A 21,518-nucleotide genomic window follows, 5' to 3' on the forward strand; every position below is an offset into this window, starting at 1 on the left:
GCCGTGCACCCACACACACCGCATGCCTTTGTACTGATAAGCATAGGCTCCCATTTCCTTAAGTGCTGCTTGTTATGCATTGGGATGTCAGCTTGTGGATACTGCACTTTATGTCTTAAGTGTTTAGGCTATAAGTGCCTGCTTGAGTGTTTTATGTGTTATGTAGACCAAAAAATAATTATGTAGGGTCATGAAGTAGTTATTAAGTAGCATTTTTTTAAACATTGTTCTTTAATTTATTAAAATGTTCAGATGTGGTTTTACAAACCTATTTGAAACCCTATTATTTTGCCCCAGATAAAACAAAAAAAGGCAAAAAAAAGTAATAAATATATGTAATAAAATAATTATTGGCTGGTTTGCATCATCACAACGGTTCGCGGTAGCCACATAGTACACCATAGCATAGCTTAGCTTATTTTAGCTTGGGTTAGACTAGCATAGCACTGTAACAAGAACTGATTATTATATTTTTTTTATTTATCTATTTTATTCCAGAGTTATCGGATAGTGTTGACATTCTTACCACATGGCGTGTGATCACTTCGTTGGCTTCTTCACAATAGGCACCTTTTAAAAAAGAATTTAGATAGACAGCTACATAGAGCAGCCAGAGAACACGCATGCTGGGGGGCTTTATACCCCTCTAACACACTCCTGGCATTAGGCAGCATGGTGCTAATAGGATCATGTTCATCTGATCCAGAGAGTCCTAGGCTATTGCCAGTACTTTTCTACAGGGTACACTAGCTCTCTCTGTGTGTGTGTGTGTGTGTGTGTGTGTGTGTGTGTGTGTGTGTGTGTGTGTGTGTGTGTGTGTGTGTGCATTTGCACATCTGTGTCAGCAATGGGTGCAACCTAAAGTAGCTGAGTGCATTCATTAGAAGAGGTATCCACACATAGTGTTTCGCACCCCAGACGCCATCCAACAAGTCAGAGGTGCTTCATTAGATTAAAATGAGAAATGCTAGGCTATTGTTGCTAACAAACTCAGGCTTTTGACTGACACCAATGTCCTTCGATATAATTTCACAGCAAAGTCTTATTGAAGTGGAAGAGGAAAAATCAGTTGGAAATTGCATGTTTACGGTTACTCAAAATGTTGTTTACTAGTGTAGTGTTAGAATGCAAAGCACAAGTGACTGTAGTAGCAAATCAGCAGCCATCACCATGTTCTTATGTTTGTACACATAGCGCAGCCAGACAAGTTCTTGGAGAGACCCATCACAGGCTGCAGCACGTAGTTTCATGAGCGGTGGAGTGCATTTCACAAGCACCACTACTAGTGAGCTACTAGCCCAGCGGCTAACGCGGTGAAACATTAGCCCTGGAGAGCAGGGAAGCAGGTTCATAGACTAAACCGTACCTAAGTCAAACCATGTTCTAAACCTCATCACAGAGAGGTCGCAGAAATATAGACCTGATGACATCTTCAAGGGTGAATTTACCAAGACGAGAATGGTGACTATCCAAATCCAGCACATTAGCTTAGCAAATATATCAGATCTGTCTCGGGTGGTTGACTGCATCTGTAATAAGTGATAAATTGCACTGATTTCTTTGTTCTCTGGACTTTCCTCTAGAACAACTGTCAAATTTCTTCAATTTCCCTACATTTAGCCACTCACCCAAAATGTAGCATCGAAAAAGTAAAGGAAGCTATTGTATGCCTGTAAGCATCATGCAAATTCAATGGCTGTATCGTCACACACTTTCTTCAAACTGTGTCGAGATGTTATGTAATCCAGAAAAGAATGGCTTATGTGGCTTTGGCCGTATGACACTATGACTTTTCATAACTTTTTTTTTTCAATTTCTCTCTCTTTCCCGTTTTCAACCCGGTCACACTCCTCCACTCCGAAAGTTTCTCCTCTCCTCTCCTCTCCTCCCCACTTCTCTCTCTCTCTCTCTCTCTCTCTCTCTTTCTCTTTCTCCCCACTCTTCGAAGGACGACCTCTATAGCTTCAGAGGCAGGGCGCAAGGGAAGCAGTGGAACTTAGGCAGCGGGTCAATGAATATTAATGGGAACTTTTTTTAGCTTCTTCCAAAGGCTAGGCACAATACACACTCATACGCACACACTCGCATAGTCCTATTCCTTTGCTCCTGTTTGGTGTTCTTTCATCTCGGCCAGCCTATCACAGCGTCCTCAGGGCACAGAGCGGCTAAGGAAAAGGCGTGAGTTGTTCTCACCTCAAGGACGACCTCGCAGCCGCCCAGAGGGCAGAAAACACTGCATCAGCACTTTTCAATCCTACACCCCAATCAGCAGTAAAGGCAGGCCTACTCCGATAAGCACACACATTTATTCCAGAGAGGAATGTTGTAGCGTCCACTATCAAGCAGGACATGAAAATGACCCATTCACAACCCTGTTATTTTTTACGCGCCAAGGTTAACTTGGCCCACTGTAAAGGAATTGTTGGGCGAAGAAGATTGAATTCTCCCAGTTTCCCCCAATAACACAAACATAGTCCAAAAATGAACAGAAATTCGGGACGCTGCTTACGTTTGTTGATGTTTAGAGATCAGACAGTGATCAGAAACCATATAATCAAGTCTGTTTGAGACTCCTTAACATCTCAACACAGTGTGAGGCAAGCGTGTGCAGTAGTAGCGTGTGCAGAAATGGCTTGTTAAAATGGGGGTAATGTGGGTAGGCCACCTATGCCACAAGGAAACATTTGGCAAATGTCATCTGACTATAGCGTGTGGCCACTTTACCTTAAAAAAAGAAATAGTTGGGCTTAAAATCAAGTGGCCATGATTTCTTACTGACCTCAGATGTAGTATATCTGAAGTTTGCTTCTTTAGTTTAGGACCGAAGATGCTGGTGTTGCTAACGATCACTAGACCTAGACTGTCACCAATCTCATCTCTGACATATGCTTTAAATGTATAATATACAAATATGAATAGAATATTCATATAATTTTTAGGTGTGTATTTATAGAGATAAGATTGGTGACAGTCCAACTCCAGTGTCTGTTAGCAGTGTTAGCAGCTTAGCATCTCCTGGTGTAAACCAAAGTCCAAATGTCTTGACTGACTGACTGCATCTGGGCTCAGTGATCAGTCGTGTTTAGTTGATTGTTAGGAAAAGCATTCCTTTAACTGGTGAATTAATGGTGGTTAGCAGTGGTTGCTAGGCAGTGATTGAAGTTTTAAGAAATGAAAACACAGTTTGTGATTGGTTGCGCATTCAGGAAGGGTGTGATTTTAATTGGCTCAACAGAAACAGATCAAATTTCATTTCAAAAGATACAAAGCTGTTGTTCTAACGTTTGATTGGGTAAGCACGTGGCCAATCAGCTGACTGTACTACAAGTCTCCTATTCTTTTCCCTTTAAACTCCTGCACTTCAGAGGGGGATGTCATCACTTCTTCCTGTGTTTCCCTCAGCGCTTTGACCTCCAAGTGAATCCTTGCGGGAGGACATCTTAGGTCCTTACAGAACCCAGACAAGATGTCCTGAGTGAATAAATCCTCCTCCATTCTCGGAGTTCAAAAGGGGCCTCATCTTTTCATTATTCATTTGATATTTATTATTCATATGTCACTCCCGATATGTAGGCCCTCCATACCAGTAGAATGCAGATGTGCATAAATATGAATTATGGGCCGTATTTCTGGTGATGTCGGTCTATTTCTGTGCTGTAAAAGGGCGGGTGAGTTACTGAGGAATTTGGCTTGTGCGGTTCTCTTTTGCCAGGTGAAACAGAGAAACAGTGGTGTGCACCAAGAGTGGTCTGTGCAGTGTTTTTATACCTTCTCATCCTTATTTTGACAGCCATATCTGAACATTATCTCTGAACGTGATTGACCTTACTCTCTCAGGGTGGGTAGGATGCCCCCCACCCCTTAATATGATGCTAGCCAGCATAGGTGTCTGTTAACTGTTAATCATAAAAAAGAACTAGCAGTTAGTGTTCTCCTCCAAACGTGTTGGGCTGTATGACCTTGCATTAGCAGCAATTCAAATAGATGTAGTTGTCTGTAGAGGTCATGTGACTCGGCAGTTGTTCAATATGGAAACTTAAACAGCTTAAAGAATGCTTTTAATGCTTAAGTGTTTCTTGTCTTGATTAAAGGAAGCTTTATTTTTAGTGTGTTTCCTTAAATAACCTTTTTTCTGTAAAGCTTTAAAAAGGGTCACGAGTCAAAGAACACCTTTTCAATGCAAGAGTTTCAAGAGTGAAGTCCACTCTGTGAGCCAAAATGCTCTATAAAGGACCATCCAACCGTTTAAATAATTCTTTTGAACTGCCATGATTTGATATGGAACCTTTGGTTGACTATAGATCTCTTAGATAACTTTGAGATTTTTGAGAGTGTACTGTGCTAAAGTATCTCTCTCTCTCTCTCTCTCTCTATATATATATATATATATATATATATATATATATATATATATATATATATATATATATATATATATATAAATAGATATAATTGTTTACATATTGATGTCAGCGGATTGCCAGGTTTGAGGTTTTCCAGTCTGCTGCACTAAGAGAAGGGGCAAAGTAGTGTGGCGCATCACTGATGACCAGCTTACAGCCTCATCCTGCTCATTCTAAACTTGAAAGTGGGCATATGTGCATTTGAGGAGAATGTTATTCATCAGGCCGAACAAGATGAATTGAGTTGAACAAGTGAATTTAAGCGAATAAACCCTCCCGTTTGACTTCAGTGGACCTACAGGACGATTTAGCAGACTCTAAAGTGGGGGTGCACTATTCTACTGTGCAGCAGACCCTGCACACATATGATGCTTAATATACGACCCAATCATCTCACTGAACTAGAAGCACTTTGCAAGGAAGAATGAGCAAAAATACCCCAAACAAGAACTCTAAGACTGTTAGCTGGCTACAAAATCTGTTCTGTTATTTTGAAACTGTAATACTGCATCGATCCATCCTAAATATTACAGAAATGAAATCTTTTAATGCCATTAACAGTGGTTCCCAAACATTTGCATGTCATTTTACAGCCTACATATTTTTTTGCTGACCTAAGAGCATGTTGCTTTTGCTTAGAACAATCAACTATTGCCCCCTCCTGCTTACACCTGTAAGTCCTTGCACGGGAAGGTAGAGGTGCTTCCAGATCACAGAGCAAAGGGCAAGCGGTAATCCCACCGAAGCACTTCACACACACTTATTGGGCCCACGCTTATTGAACAAATGGCCTGTGCCAGGACTCCTGTACGACCTCATTACATTCCTTAAACAAATGCACGTAACCCACATACACATGCAGAGGCAGGCTATAGTGGGAGTTAAGTGCAGCTGACAGTCATGATTTGGCCCTGAGCAGCTTTGTCTTGGCCAGTGTGTTCCTCAGCCGCTTATGTGCTGATAGAGACATCCACTCTGCCTCTCCTCCTCGTCACTCCTCCGCTAAAGCAGAGAGTACAGGAGGAGGCCTGTTTATCTGTTTATGCCCCGGGACTCTTTAATTCCCCCTCCTCTCTCTCTCTCTCTCTCTTTCTCTCTCTCCCTCTCTCTCACACAAGCTTTTTCATGTGTATGTTGTGCAAGTGTGTTGTGCAATAGACAGTGTTGTGTCGCCAGGAACCGTCTAGCTAAGGCATGAGGCTCAGATGACACCTGTTCAGGCTCATTTAGCAGACTGGCTTCGAGGTTCCAGGTTTGCTTGCTTTCCCTTTTACTTGAACTTAGCCTGTCACTAAATTCCGCAACTACAGTGGGCTTGTTTTTCTTCTTACCAAACCGCGAGATCCAACTTGTTTCAGAGCCTGGAATGCAGTCGTTTCTGTGAATTGCAGCAGTCCATTAGATTCTCTTCTTATGAGCTTTCAGCAGTCTGTAAAAGAAAGCTCTCGTTTTTTGTGATTTAGTGGCATTCTCACTGAACTCTTGTAGATTGCTACAAACTAGTTAGAAGGTGCACCAAATATGTGACTGACGCCACAAAGTGTGCTGAGACACCGCATTCATTTAAGCAGACTACAGGTAATAATGAAGACACCACTCCCACAATTGACTGTGACTTCCTGGGCTGCTCTTTGTTGCCAGGGGAAATGAAATAATGAAGGGTGGTCTCAGACTTTGGCGCAGTGCTGTGTGTGTGTTTGTGTGTGTATCCTTCATGTTTGTGTTTGTTGAATTTCCCATTCGCTTAACCTGTTATAATACACTGTACCCCCAAATGCCCTTCATCTCCTCTCTCTCTCTCCTTCTCTCTGTGTACAGCAGTGATAAACAGCAGCCCATAAAGAGTGCTGAGCAGCTCTTGTTTTGTCTAGTTAAGGAAGCGTAATTACCAGCCGCCCTGCCTGATGTTTATGGCATCAGGGGGGCCACAACTGTCAATTTCAGCCCCATAATGATTCCCCATTCTCCTCACTGTCTGCTTTCAGATAGAAGAAAAGCAAAATGGCCATAAAAGTGATGGATATCCTCTTAAAGGGTTGCTTTCGGTCTCTGGGTTTCATTTCCTCTTTGTGTTGTTCTGTTTGGCTCAAACCTGCCCCGGTCATCTCAGTCATTGAGTGTGTAGCATCTCGTATAGGTTTGTTTTGAGAGGTGTATTGCTGATTATCTTTTTTTTTTTTTTTTTTTTTTTTTTTTTTTGAGAATGATTGCACAGATAATTAAACTTTCATTTTGAATGCACTGTTTGCAACACCAGTGTGAAACCGTGACTATAATGCAAACTGATCCCGTTAATGAATTCAACCAAGCTAGCATTAGTGTAGCTCTTAGTAGTGCCCAAAATTCCAACCTTTTGCACAAACCTGCACTGCCCATTTTTCAACAAGTGCAACTCGATCGGTGAAGTATGTGGGTAGCAGCATCAGGTTGCAGAGATGTTTGCAGATGGACTGCAAGACAATCTGATTTAGTCTGCCTGAAAACGAAAGCCTGGGAGACAGCTCTCTTTTAAATAGCACAGTGACAACATAACAGAGGAGTGGTAGAACGACTAAAAGGTGAATGTCCAGCAATAGCCTAGTCAAAGTCTAGACCTCAGTTATGTCTAGAATCTCATTATTTAAAAGTGTGCGAGTAGGAATCACTGTCTATCTATCTGTCATATATATATATATATATATATATATATGTTTGTCTATCTATCTGCCTGTCTGTATCTCTCTGTCTATATATCTGTCTGTCTGTATATATATCTGTCTGTCTGTCTGCCTGTCTGTATCTATCTGTCTGGTTGGTTGGTGTGGCGCAACAGATAACACCACTACCTGCCACCATGTGGGAGACCAGGGTTCGATTCCCGGTCTGGGTGACTATGTTGCGCTACACCAATAAGAGTCCTTTGGCAAGACTCCTAACACTACATTGGCCCAAGTCTGTAATACCAGTAACCTTGTAAGTTGCTTTGGATAAGTGTGTCTGCTAAATGCCATAAATGTAAATGTAAATGTCTATATATCTGTCTGTCTGTATCTATCTATCTGTCTGTTTGTCTATCTATCTGTCTATATATCTGTCTGTATGTCTATCTATCTTTCTATTTATCTGTCTGTCTGTCTTTATATCTGTCTGTCTGTCTGTCTATATATCTGTCTGTCTGTCTGTCTATATATCTGTCTATATATCTGTCTATCTATCTGTCTATCTATCTGTCTGTATTTCTATCTATCTATCTGTCTGTCTGTCTGTCTATCTGTCTGTCTGTCTGTATATCTATCTGTCTGTCTGTCTATCTATCTATCTGTCTGTCTGTCTGTCTAATTGTCTATCTACCTATCTGTCTATGTATCCATCTATCTATATATCCATCTATATATCTGTCTGTCTGTCTATTTATTTTTGCCAAATGCCTTTAGACTCCATTGCCTATCTGATGACTTGATATGAGGCTGAATACTTTTACCCAGTCCGGTACTTATTGTAGTGCTGTGCGTCATTGTATTTGTCAGATGCGGAGGGGTCCTGTAGATTTCCACTTGGTGGGGAGGCCACGGAGTGGGCGGATGTTGTGAAGTGTAGCACAGCAGAACCCATTCAGTCTGTCTACACACAAGCACACACACGCACACACACACAGTGAGATGGTGTCTCAGCAGCGTGGGTGGATGCTCTGAAGCAGGGAGAATCTCTCCTGCTGGCGGAAGATCTCTCCTTCTCCCCTGGGGTCTCTTTTAGAGCATGATGGGATGCTAGAGGATGAAGCACATTATTTCATTGATATTTCATTATGTGTGTGAGAGTGTGTGTGTGAGAGAGGGCAGTGGGTGGCAGCAAACTTTAACCTCTTTCTTCTCGCCTGTCTGTGTGAAGTGTAGACTAGCACTTAGTCAATGCTGTCAGGTTCCAATGGCTTACTCCCACTTTGGCCACATTCCTCACACACTCTGCACTTGCTGGGTCCCCTTTGGGGATTTCCCTGCATTAGAAGCCCATTTTCTTCAGAGACTTCAGCCTGTCACACCTGCCTGCCCCATTATCTCATTAGATACACACATCCCAAGCCTTTCTCGAGACTGTCTGTTCTGAGCAACTTCTGTTTATTCTTTCTTGAAAGCTTGAAAGTACTACTTTGGACAGAACGGCTCTGTCCATGCTGCGTCCACCAACGCTTTCTTTCTTTCTTTCTTTCGTAGCTAGTGTTGGACAGGTTGCTCAGTTTTTAATGAAACAGACTCAACCACTTTAGTAGTGTGCTGTTTGCTGCTCTGCCAGCCTGATCCGCCAGCCTGATCCAGTAGGGGGTGCTAGTAATGTCAAGAGTATAAACAAGATGATATACTAGAGTAAATACACCCAGTCTCCAGGATGGTCACAGGATACCTGTCCTATTGTGTTTCAGATCTTAATGCCAAGTGTACACTAAAGGTGTGTCAGATTCTTTAGGCGATGCCATGGAAGAACCACTTTTGGTTCCATGTTTGTAGAAGAACCATGCATATACAAGAGATATATGACTGTGAAGAACCACTACAGCAAGTGAAGGCTCTTCGGATCTTTAAAAGCCTCTAGGTTTGCCACAAGATGCCACAACAACATTGGTAGAAATGGTCAGATCTGAAGCTCCAAGTTTGCTAATATCATTAACAGCGACATTAGGAGTGTCTAAATGGTCAAACGTAATATTTAATGGTTCCAACAGCTTTAATATTTTTATTAATGTTCTCACAAAATATTCCATTTTTACACTATCTTGGTTAAGTATTTTTTTTTTATATTTGTAGGGGATTAGAAATGCAGTGCTGACTATGTAATCCACTGGAAACTAGGTTTACAGTCTTTGTGACATGATCATTGTGTTCGGGGCCAATACTGAATGCCGATCATCCTTTTAGCTCCACCAGTTATTGTTGTCAAGGGCGAGGCTGGATGCCACCTTAACCTTTCCAAGCCGACTTGGTAATGCATCATGCTGCGGAACCCCAAACACCAGCTAAAGGAAACCGTGAATTCCCAAAGAGAACTGTACCGTGGAGCTCAGAGTGGAAACACAACTGAAAAGATCTGCTGATCTAGCATTAGAACTCAAAGCGGAGTAAAACACTAGCTTTAACAGGCGTCTGCAGCCATGTGCGAGCTCCGTAGATCCATCAAGTGGTTGAAGAAGGACCTCGTGCAGAGCTGCTGTGATCTTTAACTTGCGACCAGCCAATGCCATTTTTTTCTGGCTCTGATTGAGATGCAATGCTGACCAAATCGTCATGCTTATAAACATACAGATTTGTGGTACTTTCCAGTGTATAGCTCACATTCGATCAAAAGGTGTGCAGCTTATTTTATGGAGGGGAACGTAGAAAACTAACTGAAGCTAAATTGCTGCAATCAGTTCCCCGCCAGACATAGTAGAGGGCGCTAGTAATTCCAGGAGTACACATATAGCCCATTTCAGGAGCAAAACCAGCTGTAAAAGCTGCACGTCTGTGCAGTCCTTTGCATGTATGCCAAGAGATACTTCAGAACACTGGTGAAATAGTAAAATGTTGTGTTCAGGAATGCAGTCCTGAATGTACCGAAGTCCAGAATAGACATGATTGAAGTATTTCAAGGTAGAGTGGAACACTAGGTTCCTCAATATCATCAACAGTGCAAGATGTGAGCGGCATCTGTATTGACAAAATGAGAATATTTAGGTCCGTACTGTTATTTAATTACTCACAGAATCACAAAAACCCTGGAGTGCAAAAGCTCACTATAGCGACACAGCGCTAACAGCATTATCCACAAAGGAAGTGCACTGTTGTCGTCCTATATCAGTACAATAGGATCGAGTAGAGAAGAAGAAAGGCATCCGTAGCCTGTTCAGTATCGTGAACCTCTTGGCGCAATTTCCAAACTCTGAGACGCAGGTGCTCCTCTTCTCCATGTCTTTCCACCACACACACACACACACACACACACACACACTCACATCCACACCCACACCCCTTTCCCCATAAAAAAAAAAAAAAAAAAAAAAACATAAACCGATCAACCTCCTGTCAACATCCCATGCAAATGAGAAATGCCATTTGGCCCAATTAACAGGGTTGGAATTCATTTTCATATTAATCCACTCCGGGACAATGATGAAAGGAAAGGATCGGCATATGAAAACCACTCATGCACTCAAACGCGCGCACACACACACACGCACGTGCACACTACATTACGGTGTCATCTCCTTGGTGCTCCTGACATCATAATAAGTGGCAGCGAAGCTCGAGGTCAAGCATGATTGACTCTAATGGAGTGTATTAGGAAAGTTTATTAATCGATTTGGTGTAGAGGATGTGAGCTGAGTGGAATGTCATTACGCTCATCCAAACACACAGAGGCCAAGCGAGGTGTCTGCCTAATTGATTTTCACATCAGTGTGTGTGTGTGCATGTGTGTGTGTGTGTGTGTGTGAGAGAGAGAAAGAGAAAGGGAGGTGTCAGTGGAGGTGGATGAATACTTATTTCCGCTTATTTTCATACGTTCATACACCATACGTTTCATAAGTTCCTCAATTTCCGCACTGATTATTAATATAGTGTGGTCTGATCGTTATCTAAGTCACACAGACAGACGAACACAGTCTTAACTAAGCTAATAATGCGCTAGCAGTTGTACCGCTCATGTCTTTTAATGAGCACATTGAGTAAACATCCATAGCGCAGGCTAGAAAAAGTAAGTGAACCTCCGTGTTAATGCCTTCTCCAAGAGGTGTATCAATTAAGGAGATGAGGTTAGAAGTGTGCGTTTCACAGGCGTCAGGTGACTGACAGGTCTGTTCTTCCCAAGAAAGATTGCTTTCAAGAGACTTCAGAAGATGTCTTAGAGGGACCTCTAAAGCTGGAATAGTCTACAGAGCTGTCTATTCGTCAATCCGTGGTTAGACCATGTTGCTGTTAGGACTGTTGATACTCTCCCCAGGAGTGGGCATCCTGTTAAGGTCTTTACAAATTGCAGAATTCTTTTTGCATGCATGCACCATTAGAACAGCATTGCTCAAGGGTGGTGTTCATGGAAGGACACCACCTAGGAAGCCGTTGCCGCCGAAAAAAACGTAATGGCCAAACTCAAACCACCTGGACAGATGAGCACAAATGTAAAATGCTGTGGTTTGGAGATAAAAAAAACACTGCACACCATCACCTCACCAAACTTCATCCCAACTATGAAGCATGGGGGAGGGAGCATTAAGGTTTCGGGCTGCTTTAGCCTTGTGGTCATTGAGTGAACAATGAATTCAAAGATGTATCTGAACGTTGTACAGGGTAATGTAGGATCCCCCTCCACCCTCCTTATTCCCTATCCTCCCTCCCGCCCTCCTTACTTCCTATCCTCCCTCCCACCCTCCTTACTCCCTATCCTCCTTCCCGCCCTCCTTACTCCCTATCCTGCCTACCTCCCTTCCTCCTTATTCACCATCCTCCATCCCGCCCTCCTTACTCCCTATCCTGCCTGCCTCCCTTCCTCCTTATTCACCATCCTCCATCCCGCCCTCCTTACTCCCTATCCTGCCTACCTCTCTTCTTCCTTATTCACCATCCTCCCTATTCCCCCATCCTCCGTCCTTCCTTATTTCTTGTCCTCCCTCTTTCCCTCCTTATTCCCCCATCCTCCCTCTTTCCCTCCTTATTCCCCATCCTTTCCTCACTGTCTCTAATGTACATGTGTATCACAACCAATCACAAGAACTCTTAGTGCTCTTAATAATCTTAGTGCTCTTCTCTCCCTCTCTCTCTCACCCGCTCTCTCTCCCTCTCTCTCTCTCTCTCTCTCTTTCTCATGTTTTCTCTCCTTTCCCCTCAGAAATCAGCCGTTTCCTGAACTGTTAAATTGCGCTCCAGTTGCTCTGAAGGGAAATTAATTACTTTCTCTCTCCGCCTTCCCCTTTCACTGACAAGCAGAGACTGTAGAAGTCACCACAGGGGAGAATACACTCTCCCTGGATCAGTCTGTTTGTGTGTGTGTGAGAGAGCATGCGTGTACATTCTTAAGCATATAGATTCTAGCCTGGAGTGTACAGCAACCTTTCATTGCAGAACTTTCACATTACACACATTATATAAAGATTCTCTATGCTTGTTTATCTGATTTACAAACATGCTGAACTGCTGTTCCTCTGTTATTTATTTATTTATTTATTTATTTATATATTTATTTTGTCAGTCCCAAAAGAACAGAAGGAAATAAGACATAAAAAATTGGAAAGTAAACGTATTGAGTGTGATGTGTCGTATATTGACAAAAAACTGTTGAGGGGAAAAAAGGCAGAGAAGGGCCTGGATAGGCGTTAGAAGATCAGTACAGCAGCTTGCTTTCACTTTGTTTGCCAAGAGAAATTGATGTATGGTAGCAACATGATGGCGAAACAGATCCCTGAGATAACATCACGCCGCAGAAGCTTACCTCAGCTGCCCTTGGTATGCTTTCTTAGAAGAAGTTTCTTGGAGGCCTCGTAAGCTGGAGCGAATGTGACAGAAGTGCAGCAGCTGCAGCGCAGCGGTCAGCTTCGTGTGTTGATGAAAGTTCTCCTGGTAAACCTACACTTGCTCAAAGATCCACTAAGTTCATTCTTCCTTATACACAGTTATACAACTTGTTTACTTGTTTTTGTGTTTCTGCTCTTACAGTGCCATTACCTCCCAACAGCAACAAAAAAGTCACTAAATTGCTTTAAAAGAGCTCTCAAAAGTCCAGGACCGCCAGACCCTTCGTTTTCTTCTCACTCTTGCTCATCTTTCTGGCTTTAATCCATGTCTCCATCTCTTTTACCATCACTACTCCGGCTGTTGAGAGCTTTTGTCCTTCCTGCACTCGTTTTGTAGGTGCTTTTGTCCTTTATGTTCCTTCATGCACTCTTCAGCTGAGAGCATCCTGCCATTCTCGTTTCTGGCAAATTGTTGGTCGCTGTGTAGTGTGCAGTGTTCTCAAGGACTCGTAAAAGTACTGATTGTCTTGGAGAACATCTCTGGAACTTCTCAGGACATCCAGCATCTGTCAGTATTGGAACTTAGGAAGAAAGTTTGTTAGGCTCTGTTCTTCTGGTTGTGATATCTCTTTCTCTCGCAATACAGTCATGTACCTTTAGCAGCAGTAGGCAGAAACATGTTCTCATACAGTATGTTAGCACAGCAAATACAGGTGCTTTATAACAGATGTTACAAGGCCTAATGTGTATTATTCCGTAACTACAGGGATGTCTGTACAAACTGGCGTGGCTATTCTTTGGTAATAGAAGATTGTAATAACACTTTCTGCCACCGGCGAGTCATAGGCTATTAAGGGGTTAAGTAAGGGTCTGCAGCAGCCCTGTTACTGCCTTGCAAAGCCGCCAAGTTGTGTATATGTAGCAAGTTTTAGGTTTTTAAAACTTTCTCTCTCTGTCTTTCTCTGTCTCTCTCTCTCTCTCTCAGTGCAAGATGGAAGATATTGAGAATGAGGAGAAACGCTACTCTCTCTTCTTGGAGCTGCTGGAGTCCAGTAGAAAGTGGGAGGAGTTTCAGCACCTCATGCTTCTTCTCCAAGCATGGCCTCCAGCGACTAACAAGAGCAGGTGAGTTTCTCAGTTTATCTCTTAAATAATTTTCTAATGTACTCTAGGCTCCAACAGTCTTAACACCACACTGAAATTCGTAGTGGTGTTTAAACATGTTGATTGCCTATCTATCTATCTACCCACCTACCTACCTACCCACCCAACCCTACCTACCCACCCACCTACCCACCTATAATGAGGGACATCAAAAGGTCGTCTCTTGAAATATGTGAAGAATATGTGTACCCAGAAGGCCATACTGCTGTGATTGTAAGCTCACATGAACTCACCACGCCATGGCAATATAATTAAAATATGAATAGAACAAAAAACTAAAATTTATTTTTATTTTATTTATTTTATTGTATCATGTAATGCTCCCAACACTGGGAGGATGAGGTCTGACCCATGCCTCCTCATGCAGCCTGATTGGCAGCAGCGACCCTCGGGTCACAGTGGCAGCGCCTCTATGGTTAAAAGTCTTTTAACAGGTTGCACCGTGACCAATCACATTGGGTAAGCACTCTTAATGCCCTAGACAAAGGACAGTTCATAGGAGTCATTAAAATCCATTACATTACCATGACATTCACGCTCATGAAGTGTGTATGTAAACTTCCACACCACAATCTAAGTTTAGTGAGATGAGGTTGTTCTGTGAATGAATGACTTGACATGACTTTTCGTGATTTTGCAGTATTCACCAAAACGTCATCATAATCATAACACAGCTTTTGTAGCTCTGCACTGGCAGCATATTGGAGTCTTTGACAGCAGTTTGTGTCATACTTTTCTGTAGGAGTGCACCATTACTGAACGCTGGGCCTTTCATTTCAGAGGAGTTCACAACCAAAGGAACGCACTGTAATGTGTGCAGTGTGCATAGTAATGTAGACCAATGTTATTGCTTTTGTCCTGCAGGATGGAGGCAGCCCGTTTCTTAGAACCACAGGCGTGGGCAGGTGGAGGGGAGGAAAAAAAAAAAAAAGCCTGCTCTGCTCATCTCTAGCAGGAAATTATTTTACATGGGTATATAGATAGCTAAATAGATTTCAACACAAATATTTTTGCACAGAGTTTTCCTGGAAATGGTGCGGCGCTAGAGCAGTGGGTTTGATTGCTGGGCTGATGAGCTAAATTGTTGTGTAAGAAGGTTGAATGAGTTTTTGAGATTAAAGTGGAAGGCATGCAGAATGCAGATGATCAGAACACTGCTCGCGAGCTAAATCAGCGCTGGCCTCAGAATGAAGGGTGGGGGTGGTGGAGGGGGTGGGGGGGTGTGAGTAAAAGAGAGGAGGGAGAGAAATCATAAGCTTGCTGATTAGGCATTGTGCTGTGAACACTGGGGGAATACTGCAGGGATTTTGTTGCAGTTGCAGTGCTTTGTATAGCATGTTGGGGTTGCTGGTAAAAAGCGAACCTCTTTTTAAATGTTTGGGATGGAAGTGAAGTAGATGTAGAAGTGGTCCTAAAAGACTTACAAACATTTGATTTACTATTTCAGAGACGTCAGAGTCCTGACAGTGGTACTGTGTCAGCCAATCCGTAGATAGCCACAACAGGTGTCTTCTGGATTTGCTGCAGTTATGCAACGCAGTCGAAGAGAGCATTACTGCTTCTTGTGATTGTGCTCACTAATCAAAAAGGAGCAGTAAATCCCACCAGGTCACAGCTCTGTGGTTATTTGATTTGCCGAAGGAAAATGGCTTTGTGTTTGAAATGCACGGCCTGTGCTGATCTGTGACACTGGCCAGATCAAGGCGAACTGAAATGAGAGAAGAGTCTTCTGCTTGTTCTGCTCAGATAGGACTAAAGCAATACAGCATAAAATGTATATCTTATTTCATTTCCTTCTTGATTTAGTCATGTTCAGCTCACTACCTGCTAGCTGTTAAAATAAAGGCTAGGGCATGCAGGGCAGGGGGAACTAACATTGCGATATTTTTTTAAATTTTAGATTTTTCCAGAAGTCAGTGATCCGGCATGTCGTGATATTAATAATGCACTCTGTGTATGCAATATTGTCAAGTAATTGATATTGGGCAGTGCAGATTTTCCTGTTGTATCAAGCAAGTCACTTTACCTTAATTTGGCATGTGCGCGTTGCGATGCCGATCCTGAAACTGCTACTGCTAACACCTCATTGGACAGCTCGGCATGATTAGAAGAGAGCAAACCTATGTAAACGTAAAAGTTTACTGGTAAACTACATGGCTGACCCACGATTTAGCTAGGTCTAGAGTATTATATGTAGGTCTAGATGAGTTTTCAATGGGTATCTTGGCCTGTGTATGCTGAGATACAGCTGACAGGTGACAGTCCAAGTCCAGTGTTTGTTAGCACCGTTAGCCTAGCATCTCCTCTTTTAACCTAAAGAAGCAAACTTCAGATATCAAACATGTCTTGGTAGATTGACTGCATCTGGGATCAGTGATCGGTCATGTTCATTAGATTTTTCTCCAAACTATCCCTTTAACCATGATGCAGTCACTATGACACTGCACACTGTGTGGCTTTATTCGAGCTCTGCATTTCAGAAAAGATGTTATTTGCTCCTCAGCTTAATAGCGACCTCTGTTCTAAATTCAGACTAATGTGTTCAGTTAAGGGAGCACATAGTGTTGAGGTAGAGAAGCCACAGGCCTTCAGGCTTGGAAAGAGATGAAAAGAAGCAGAGTGCAGACAATGGAGAAGACTAAGGCAAAACTGACCCACAGTCAGTAACTGCCAAGGCTGAGACCGAGACTCACAGCTCAGTGGATGTGACTCAGCCTTACCTGATGGAGTGAACAGATTTCTCGTCCACTTCGGAGAAGCTCTCAGCTTCGTTAACTGCCAGACCTCCAGGTGTGAACCAGATGAAATCGTGCTGAAGGGCTGCAAGCGGGCCACGCACGGATCGCTTAGCAGGGGGAGAATTCAGAAAGTGTCTGGAAAGGATTAATGGTTTGGATCACATACATTTGCCTATTCATTTGCTTATCTCCCACACACAGTTCTGCGCTGTACCTCTAGTTTTGGCAGTACAAAGTGCACTATGCTGTCTCTGACACAAATTAAATTATTATTATAATTATTTATCATTTGTACTAGGCCTCCTTGCAGAGAGGTTATGAAATGGGGCGAGACTAAGGGAGCACACACATACTAGGGCATTGAGAAAAATTCAAATATCATTAAAGTATTCATTTCTGTTCATAATTTAATTTAAAAAGTGAAAAAGTGACATTTTCTGAAACTTTTACCTTTGATCAGTATGGCTTACAGCGCATGAATCACATTATTTGAATATTTCATTCAGAGTTACTATAGAAAATTGCTATTAATAGTATAAATACAGTGTATCTCTTAGTCTGATGATTATAGACACCCTCCACAAATAGGGTCAGGCAGAGAAGGTCATTGTCGAAAAGACAGTTGTCTGAAAGTGGGAAATATGGTCTGAAAATGTGCACGAGCAACGGGGATGACCATGGCCTTGAGAGGATTGTCAAGAAAAGCTAACCTTTTACTGTGGCAGGAGTCAGTGCAGCAGGAGCCACCATGCACAGATGTCTCTAGGAGGGAGGGTGGGGGGCAGCAATGGCTGCATTCCTAATATCAAGCCCCTCCTGAGAGATTGTCAGACGTGCCTGACCTGGGTTAAGAAATAAAAGAAGACTGGACTGTTCACCAGTGCTCTTAAATTCTCTTTTCATTTGGAATTCAAGGTCCTGGAGTCTGAAGAGTGGAGGGGCACAGAATTCAAGCGATCTGAAGTCCAAAGTTAACACTTTATGGAGAAGCTGATTTCCTTCTCCAGCAGGACTCAGCCTCTGCTCACTGTACTAAAATTACTATCAAATTGCTGACCATGAGATTACGGTGCTTGATTGGCCAGCCAACTCTCAGAACCCAAACCCCATACAGAATCGATAGGGTATGATCAAGAGGAAGATGAGAAACACATGACCCAGCAATACAGACAAGCTGAAGACCACCATGAAAGCAAGTATTGAGTCAGTACACTCAGTACTTGAAAGCAAGTATTGAGTGTATAAATTAACACACTAGTCAGAAGTTGGACATTTTTGTATTGTAATTTTATTTAGTTTGATCTTAGGAAATATTCTAATAATGAGAGATACTGGATTTCATATTTTTGTGAGCCCTAAGCTATAAACAAAGATGTAAAAAAAAATATCATGATATTTGAGGGGTTTTTTTTGTTTTGTTTTTTTAGAAACACTAGTGCATGAAAGCAACAAAATACACTCATAATGGGGGATGAATGCCATGGCAGTATTGGGCTTTCAAAAATGTCTTATTCTTTGTATCATATGAAATGGACACAGGGTCAGATTATCCATAGAGGGCCAATTACAGTTTGGATACAGAAGTCCCTCACATTGCACCCTGACCAGATGTGTTGGGGACCCATCAACAAGCAGATTTCTGGTTGGACCTTTGAACAATGTTCTCAGCTAAATTGGTAGAGCTTGTCTTTCTGGCCCTTTTATCCACAGTCCACAGTCTTTTTTTTTTTTTTTTTTTTTTTTAAGGTCAGGACTTTGGGAAAGCCATTCCAGAAGCTTGAAGTCCGCTTTATTCATTCCTCAGCCACCTCTGATGTGTGTTTGTGGTTGTCGTCCTGTTGGAACACTCAAATGTGTCCAAGTTTCAACCATCTGGGTTGTTTTGAGGTTATGCTAAAGAATTTTGAGGTAGTCCTTCTCCCTAATAATTCCATTCACTTTGTGAATGTTGCTACCACCACCATGCTTAATAGTTGCTACAGTGTTCTTGGCTGTGTTCTTCACTCTATCAAACATTTTTGTGTGATCTGACCATAAACATTCCTCCATATTTCCAGCATTTAAGCAAAGAAAGAGGCTTTAAGATTTGACTTTATAAAAATACTATGCCATTTTTTTCTCACATACTGCATTTTGCATTTGTCTTGTGTGTGTATATGTGTGTGTATGTGAGTATACGTCCCTGTCCTCACTTAAGACTCTCTTTAGCTTGCACTGTTCTAGCAAGCTTGGGAAACACTAGCGCCTGAAGAAACTGGAATAAGTTCAGAGACAAAATCTCTCCATCTCAGCTCTTTTCTAATAGATGGATGAGGCGGTTAGTGATATTCTGGCTAGAGTTCAGCTCTTAGCCTTGTGTAGCTGTTTGAATGTGTCAGCCTGAATCTAAACCTCAGCCCCTCATATTTATCCCAGCGTAGCTTTTTCCACCCCAGGCCAAAGGCAACTCGGCTCATACATCTAAAGACTGTCCCTTCGTTCTGGAATGTATATCCTCACCGCCAGAAGAAAGCCGTTTATCTCCAAAATTACAGCTTTTCAGGAGATGAGTTACAACTCTGGTATTTCAGACAGTTTTATAGCCCTTTATTTTACCAAGCAGGGGAAAGTGCTTTGAAAACATTTCATTGAGGGCTGTAGGGGAGAGTTGAGAAGAGTGGTGGTACCCCTGGGGTTATCCAAACATGCTTTGGACTCAATCAGACTTAATACCTCAAATAGCCTGTTAATTAGCTTCCAGGAAGTTATCCAGTCCACATGCTGAAATGGATTCAAATAACCCTCAAAGAACTTGCCACTGGAGTAGCTTTGAGTAGCTCAGTAGGGTTGAGAAGCTGCAAGATTCTGGTCAATGATGGTGTGGTGTGCAGTGAAGATCAGCAAAACTGCAACACTCGAGTAATTCAGCAAGTTACATCTCAGCCACAGCTCAAATATTGTTTTCAGAACTCGTCCAAAAGCATTGTAGATATTATGTGTTATGATTACTGATCCATTGTAAAAAGCTGTGCTTGTTGATTGCAAGGAAAAAAAGAAGAAAAAAACAACCAGAAGTGAAATCACATGCTGCATGCATCTCATCATCTGTGGCTAAATCACAAATCAACACATAGCTCTGTAGGTAGTAGATTAACTAGAAGAATTAGCCATTTCATTTACATCTCAGCTCTTTTCTAATAGATTGATGAGGCGGTTAGTGATATTCTGGCTAGAGTTCAGCTCTTAGCCTTGTGTAGCTGTTTAAATGTGTCATTTACACAATTTCTCCTAAGGATTAGGATCTTCTAGTCCATTTTTATGGAGGTAGAGTGGATTTAAAATGTTAACTAAAATTGGTGTTCAAGGCAGGATAAGTGCACCATTTGTAACTGTTGCATAGAATGCACACACATGGAATAGGTCAGGGGTGAAATGGTACTTATGACTACAGGGCAGTGGGTTGTTGATGACAGGGCTGCGGGTTCAATACTTGGATCCCCCAGGGTGTCGCAGGGATCACTGTACAAATGATGAACATGGTTGTCCTTGTCTTTGTGAAATATGAGTTAAATATGATGTTTTTCTGATAAATTAGATCCCAGCATCAGTGTATTTGCAGAATTGAACAAATTGGAATTATTTGTGGACTGTACCTAGATTGTAACTCACTCACTGACTCACAGTAGGCTGAAGATTCTCCAGAGGGTTCTATTTGTGCAAAGGTAGTAGAGGCTGGGGGCCGTATTTACGGTTGGTCAGAAGGATTCGCTGGGTCAAATAATTTGAAAGTGTCACTTCTTAATGTATTATAATTTATTTCCATTTAGTTATAAAAATGTAACACTTTATTTGAAGGGGTCTTTGTATATGCGGGCCCTAATCCTAACCCTTACCTCAACCCAAAACCTAATCCTAACCAACCAAAACCTTGTCCTGGCCCTAACCCTAATCACAATCCAAAACCTAATCCTAACCCTTACCTCAACCCAAATCAAAACCTACTACTACCTACTCCTAAACATTATCCTGACCCTGATCCTAACCTTAACCCAAAACCTAGTCCTGAGTCATCCTGGCTCTATCCCTAACCTCAACCCAAATCGTAACCATCATCCTGACCCTAATCCTAACTTTAACTTCAACCCAAAACCTAATACTAAACATTATCCTGACCCTAATCCTAACCTTAACCTCAATCCAAAACCTAGTTCTAATCATCATCCGGTCCCTAATCCTAACCCTAAACCTTATCTTAACAATCATCTTGGCTCTAATCCTAACCTTAACCTCTACCCAAAGTTTAATCCTAAACATTATCCTGACCCTAATCCTAACCTTAATTTTAACCCAAAACCTAGTCCTAAACATAATCCTGGCACTAATTTTAACCTTAACCCGAAACTTAATCCTAACCCTCATCCTTGCTCTAATCCTAACCTTAACCCAAAATCTAATACTAAACATTATCCTGACCCTAATCCTAACCTTAACCTTAATCCAAAACCTAGTTCTAATTATCATCCGGTCCCTAATCCTAACCCTAAACCTTATCTTAATCATTTTGGCTCTAATCCTAACCTTAACCTCTACCCAAAGTTTAAGCCTAAACATTATCCTGACCCTAATCCTAACCTTAATTTTAACCCAAAACCTAGTCCTAAACATAATCCTGGCACTAATTTTAACCTTAACCCGAAACTTAATCCTAACCCTCATCCTTGCTCTAATCCTAACCTTAACCCAAAATCTAATCCTAAACATTATCCTGAACCTAATCCTAAC

At 42.0% G+C, this 21,518-nt stretch overlaps 1 protein-coding gene across 2 annotated transcripts in view; it reads left to right on the forward strand.

Moving 5' to 3' along the window:
* The window catches only part of nbas (NBAS subunit of NRZ tethering complex), a 239,159-nt gene that overhangs the window by 194,409 nt on the left and 23,232 nt on the right, over nt 1-21,518 (forward strand). For both annotated transcript variants that reach the window (XM_072678887.1, XM_072678895.1), the window contains one exon: nt 13,841-13,980. In XM_072678887.1, the coding sequence (XP_072534988.1) occupies nt 13,841-13,980 (140 nt within the window). The remainder of the gene's footprint in view (nt 1-13,840; nt 13,981-21,518) is intronic.

Source organism: Salminus brasiliensis, chromosome 1, assembly GCF_030463535.1.
Source record: "Salminus brasiliensis chromosome 1, fSalBra1.hap2, whole genome shotgun sequence".
NCBI lineage: Eukaryota > Metazoa > Chordata > Actinopteri > Characiformes > Bryconidae > Salminus > Salminus brasiliensis.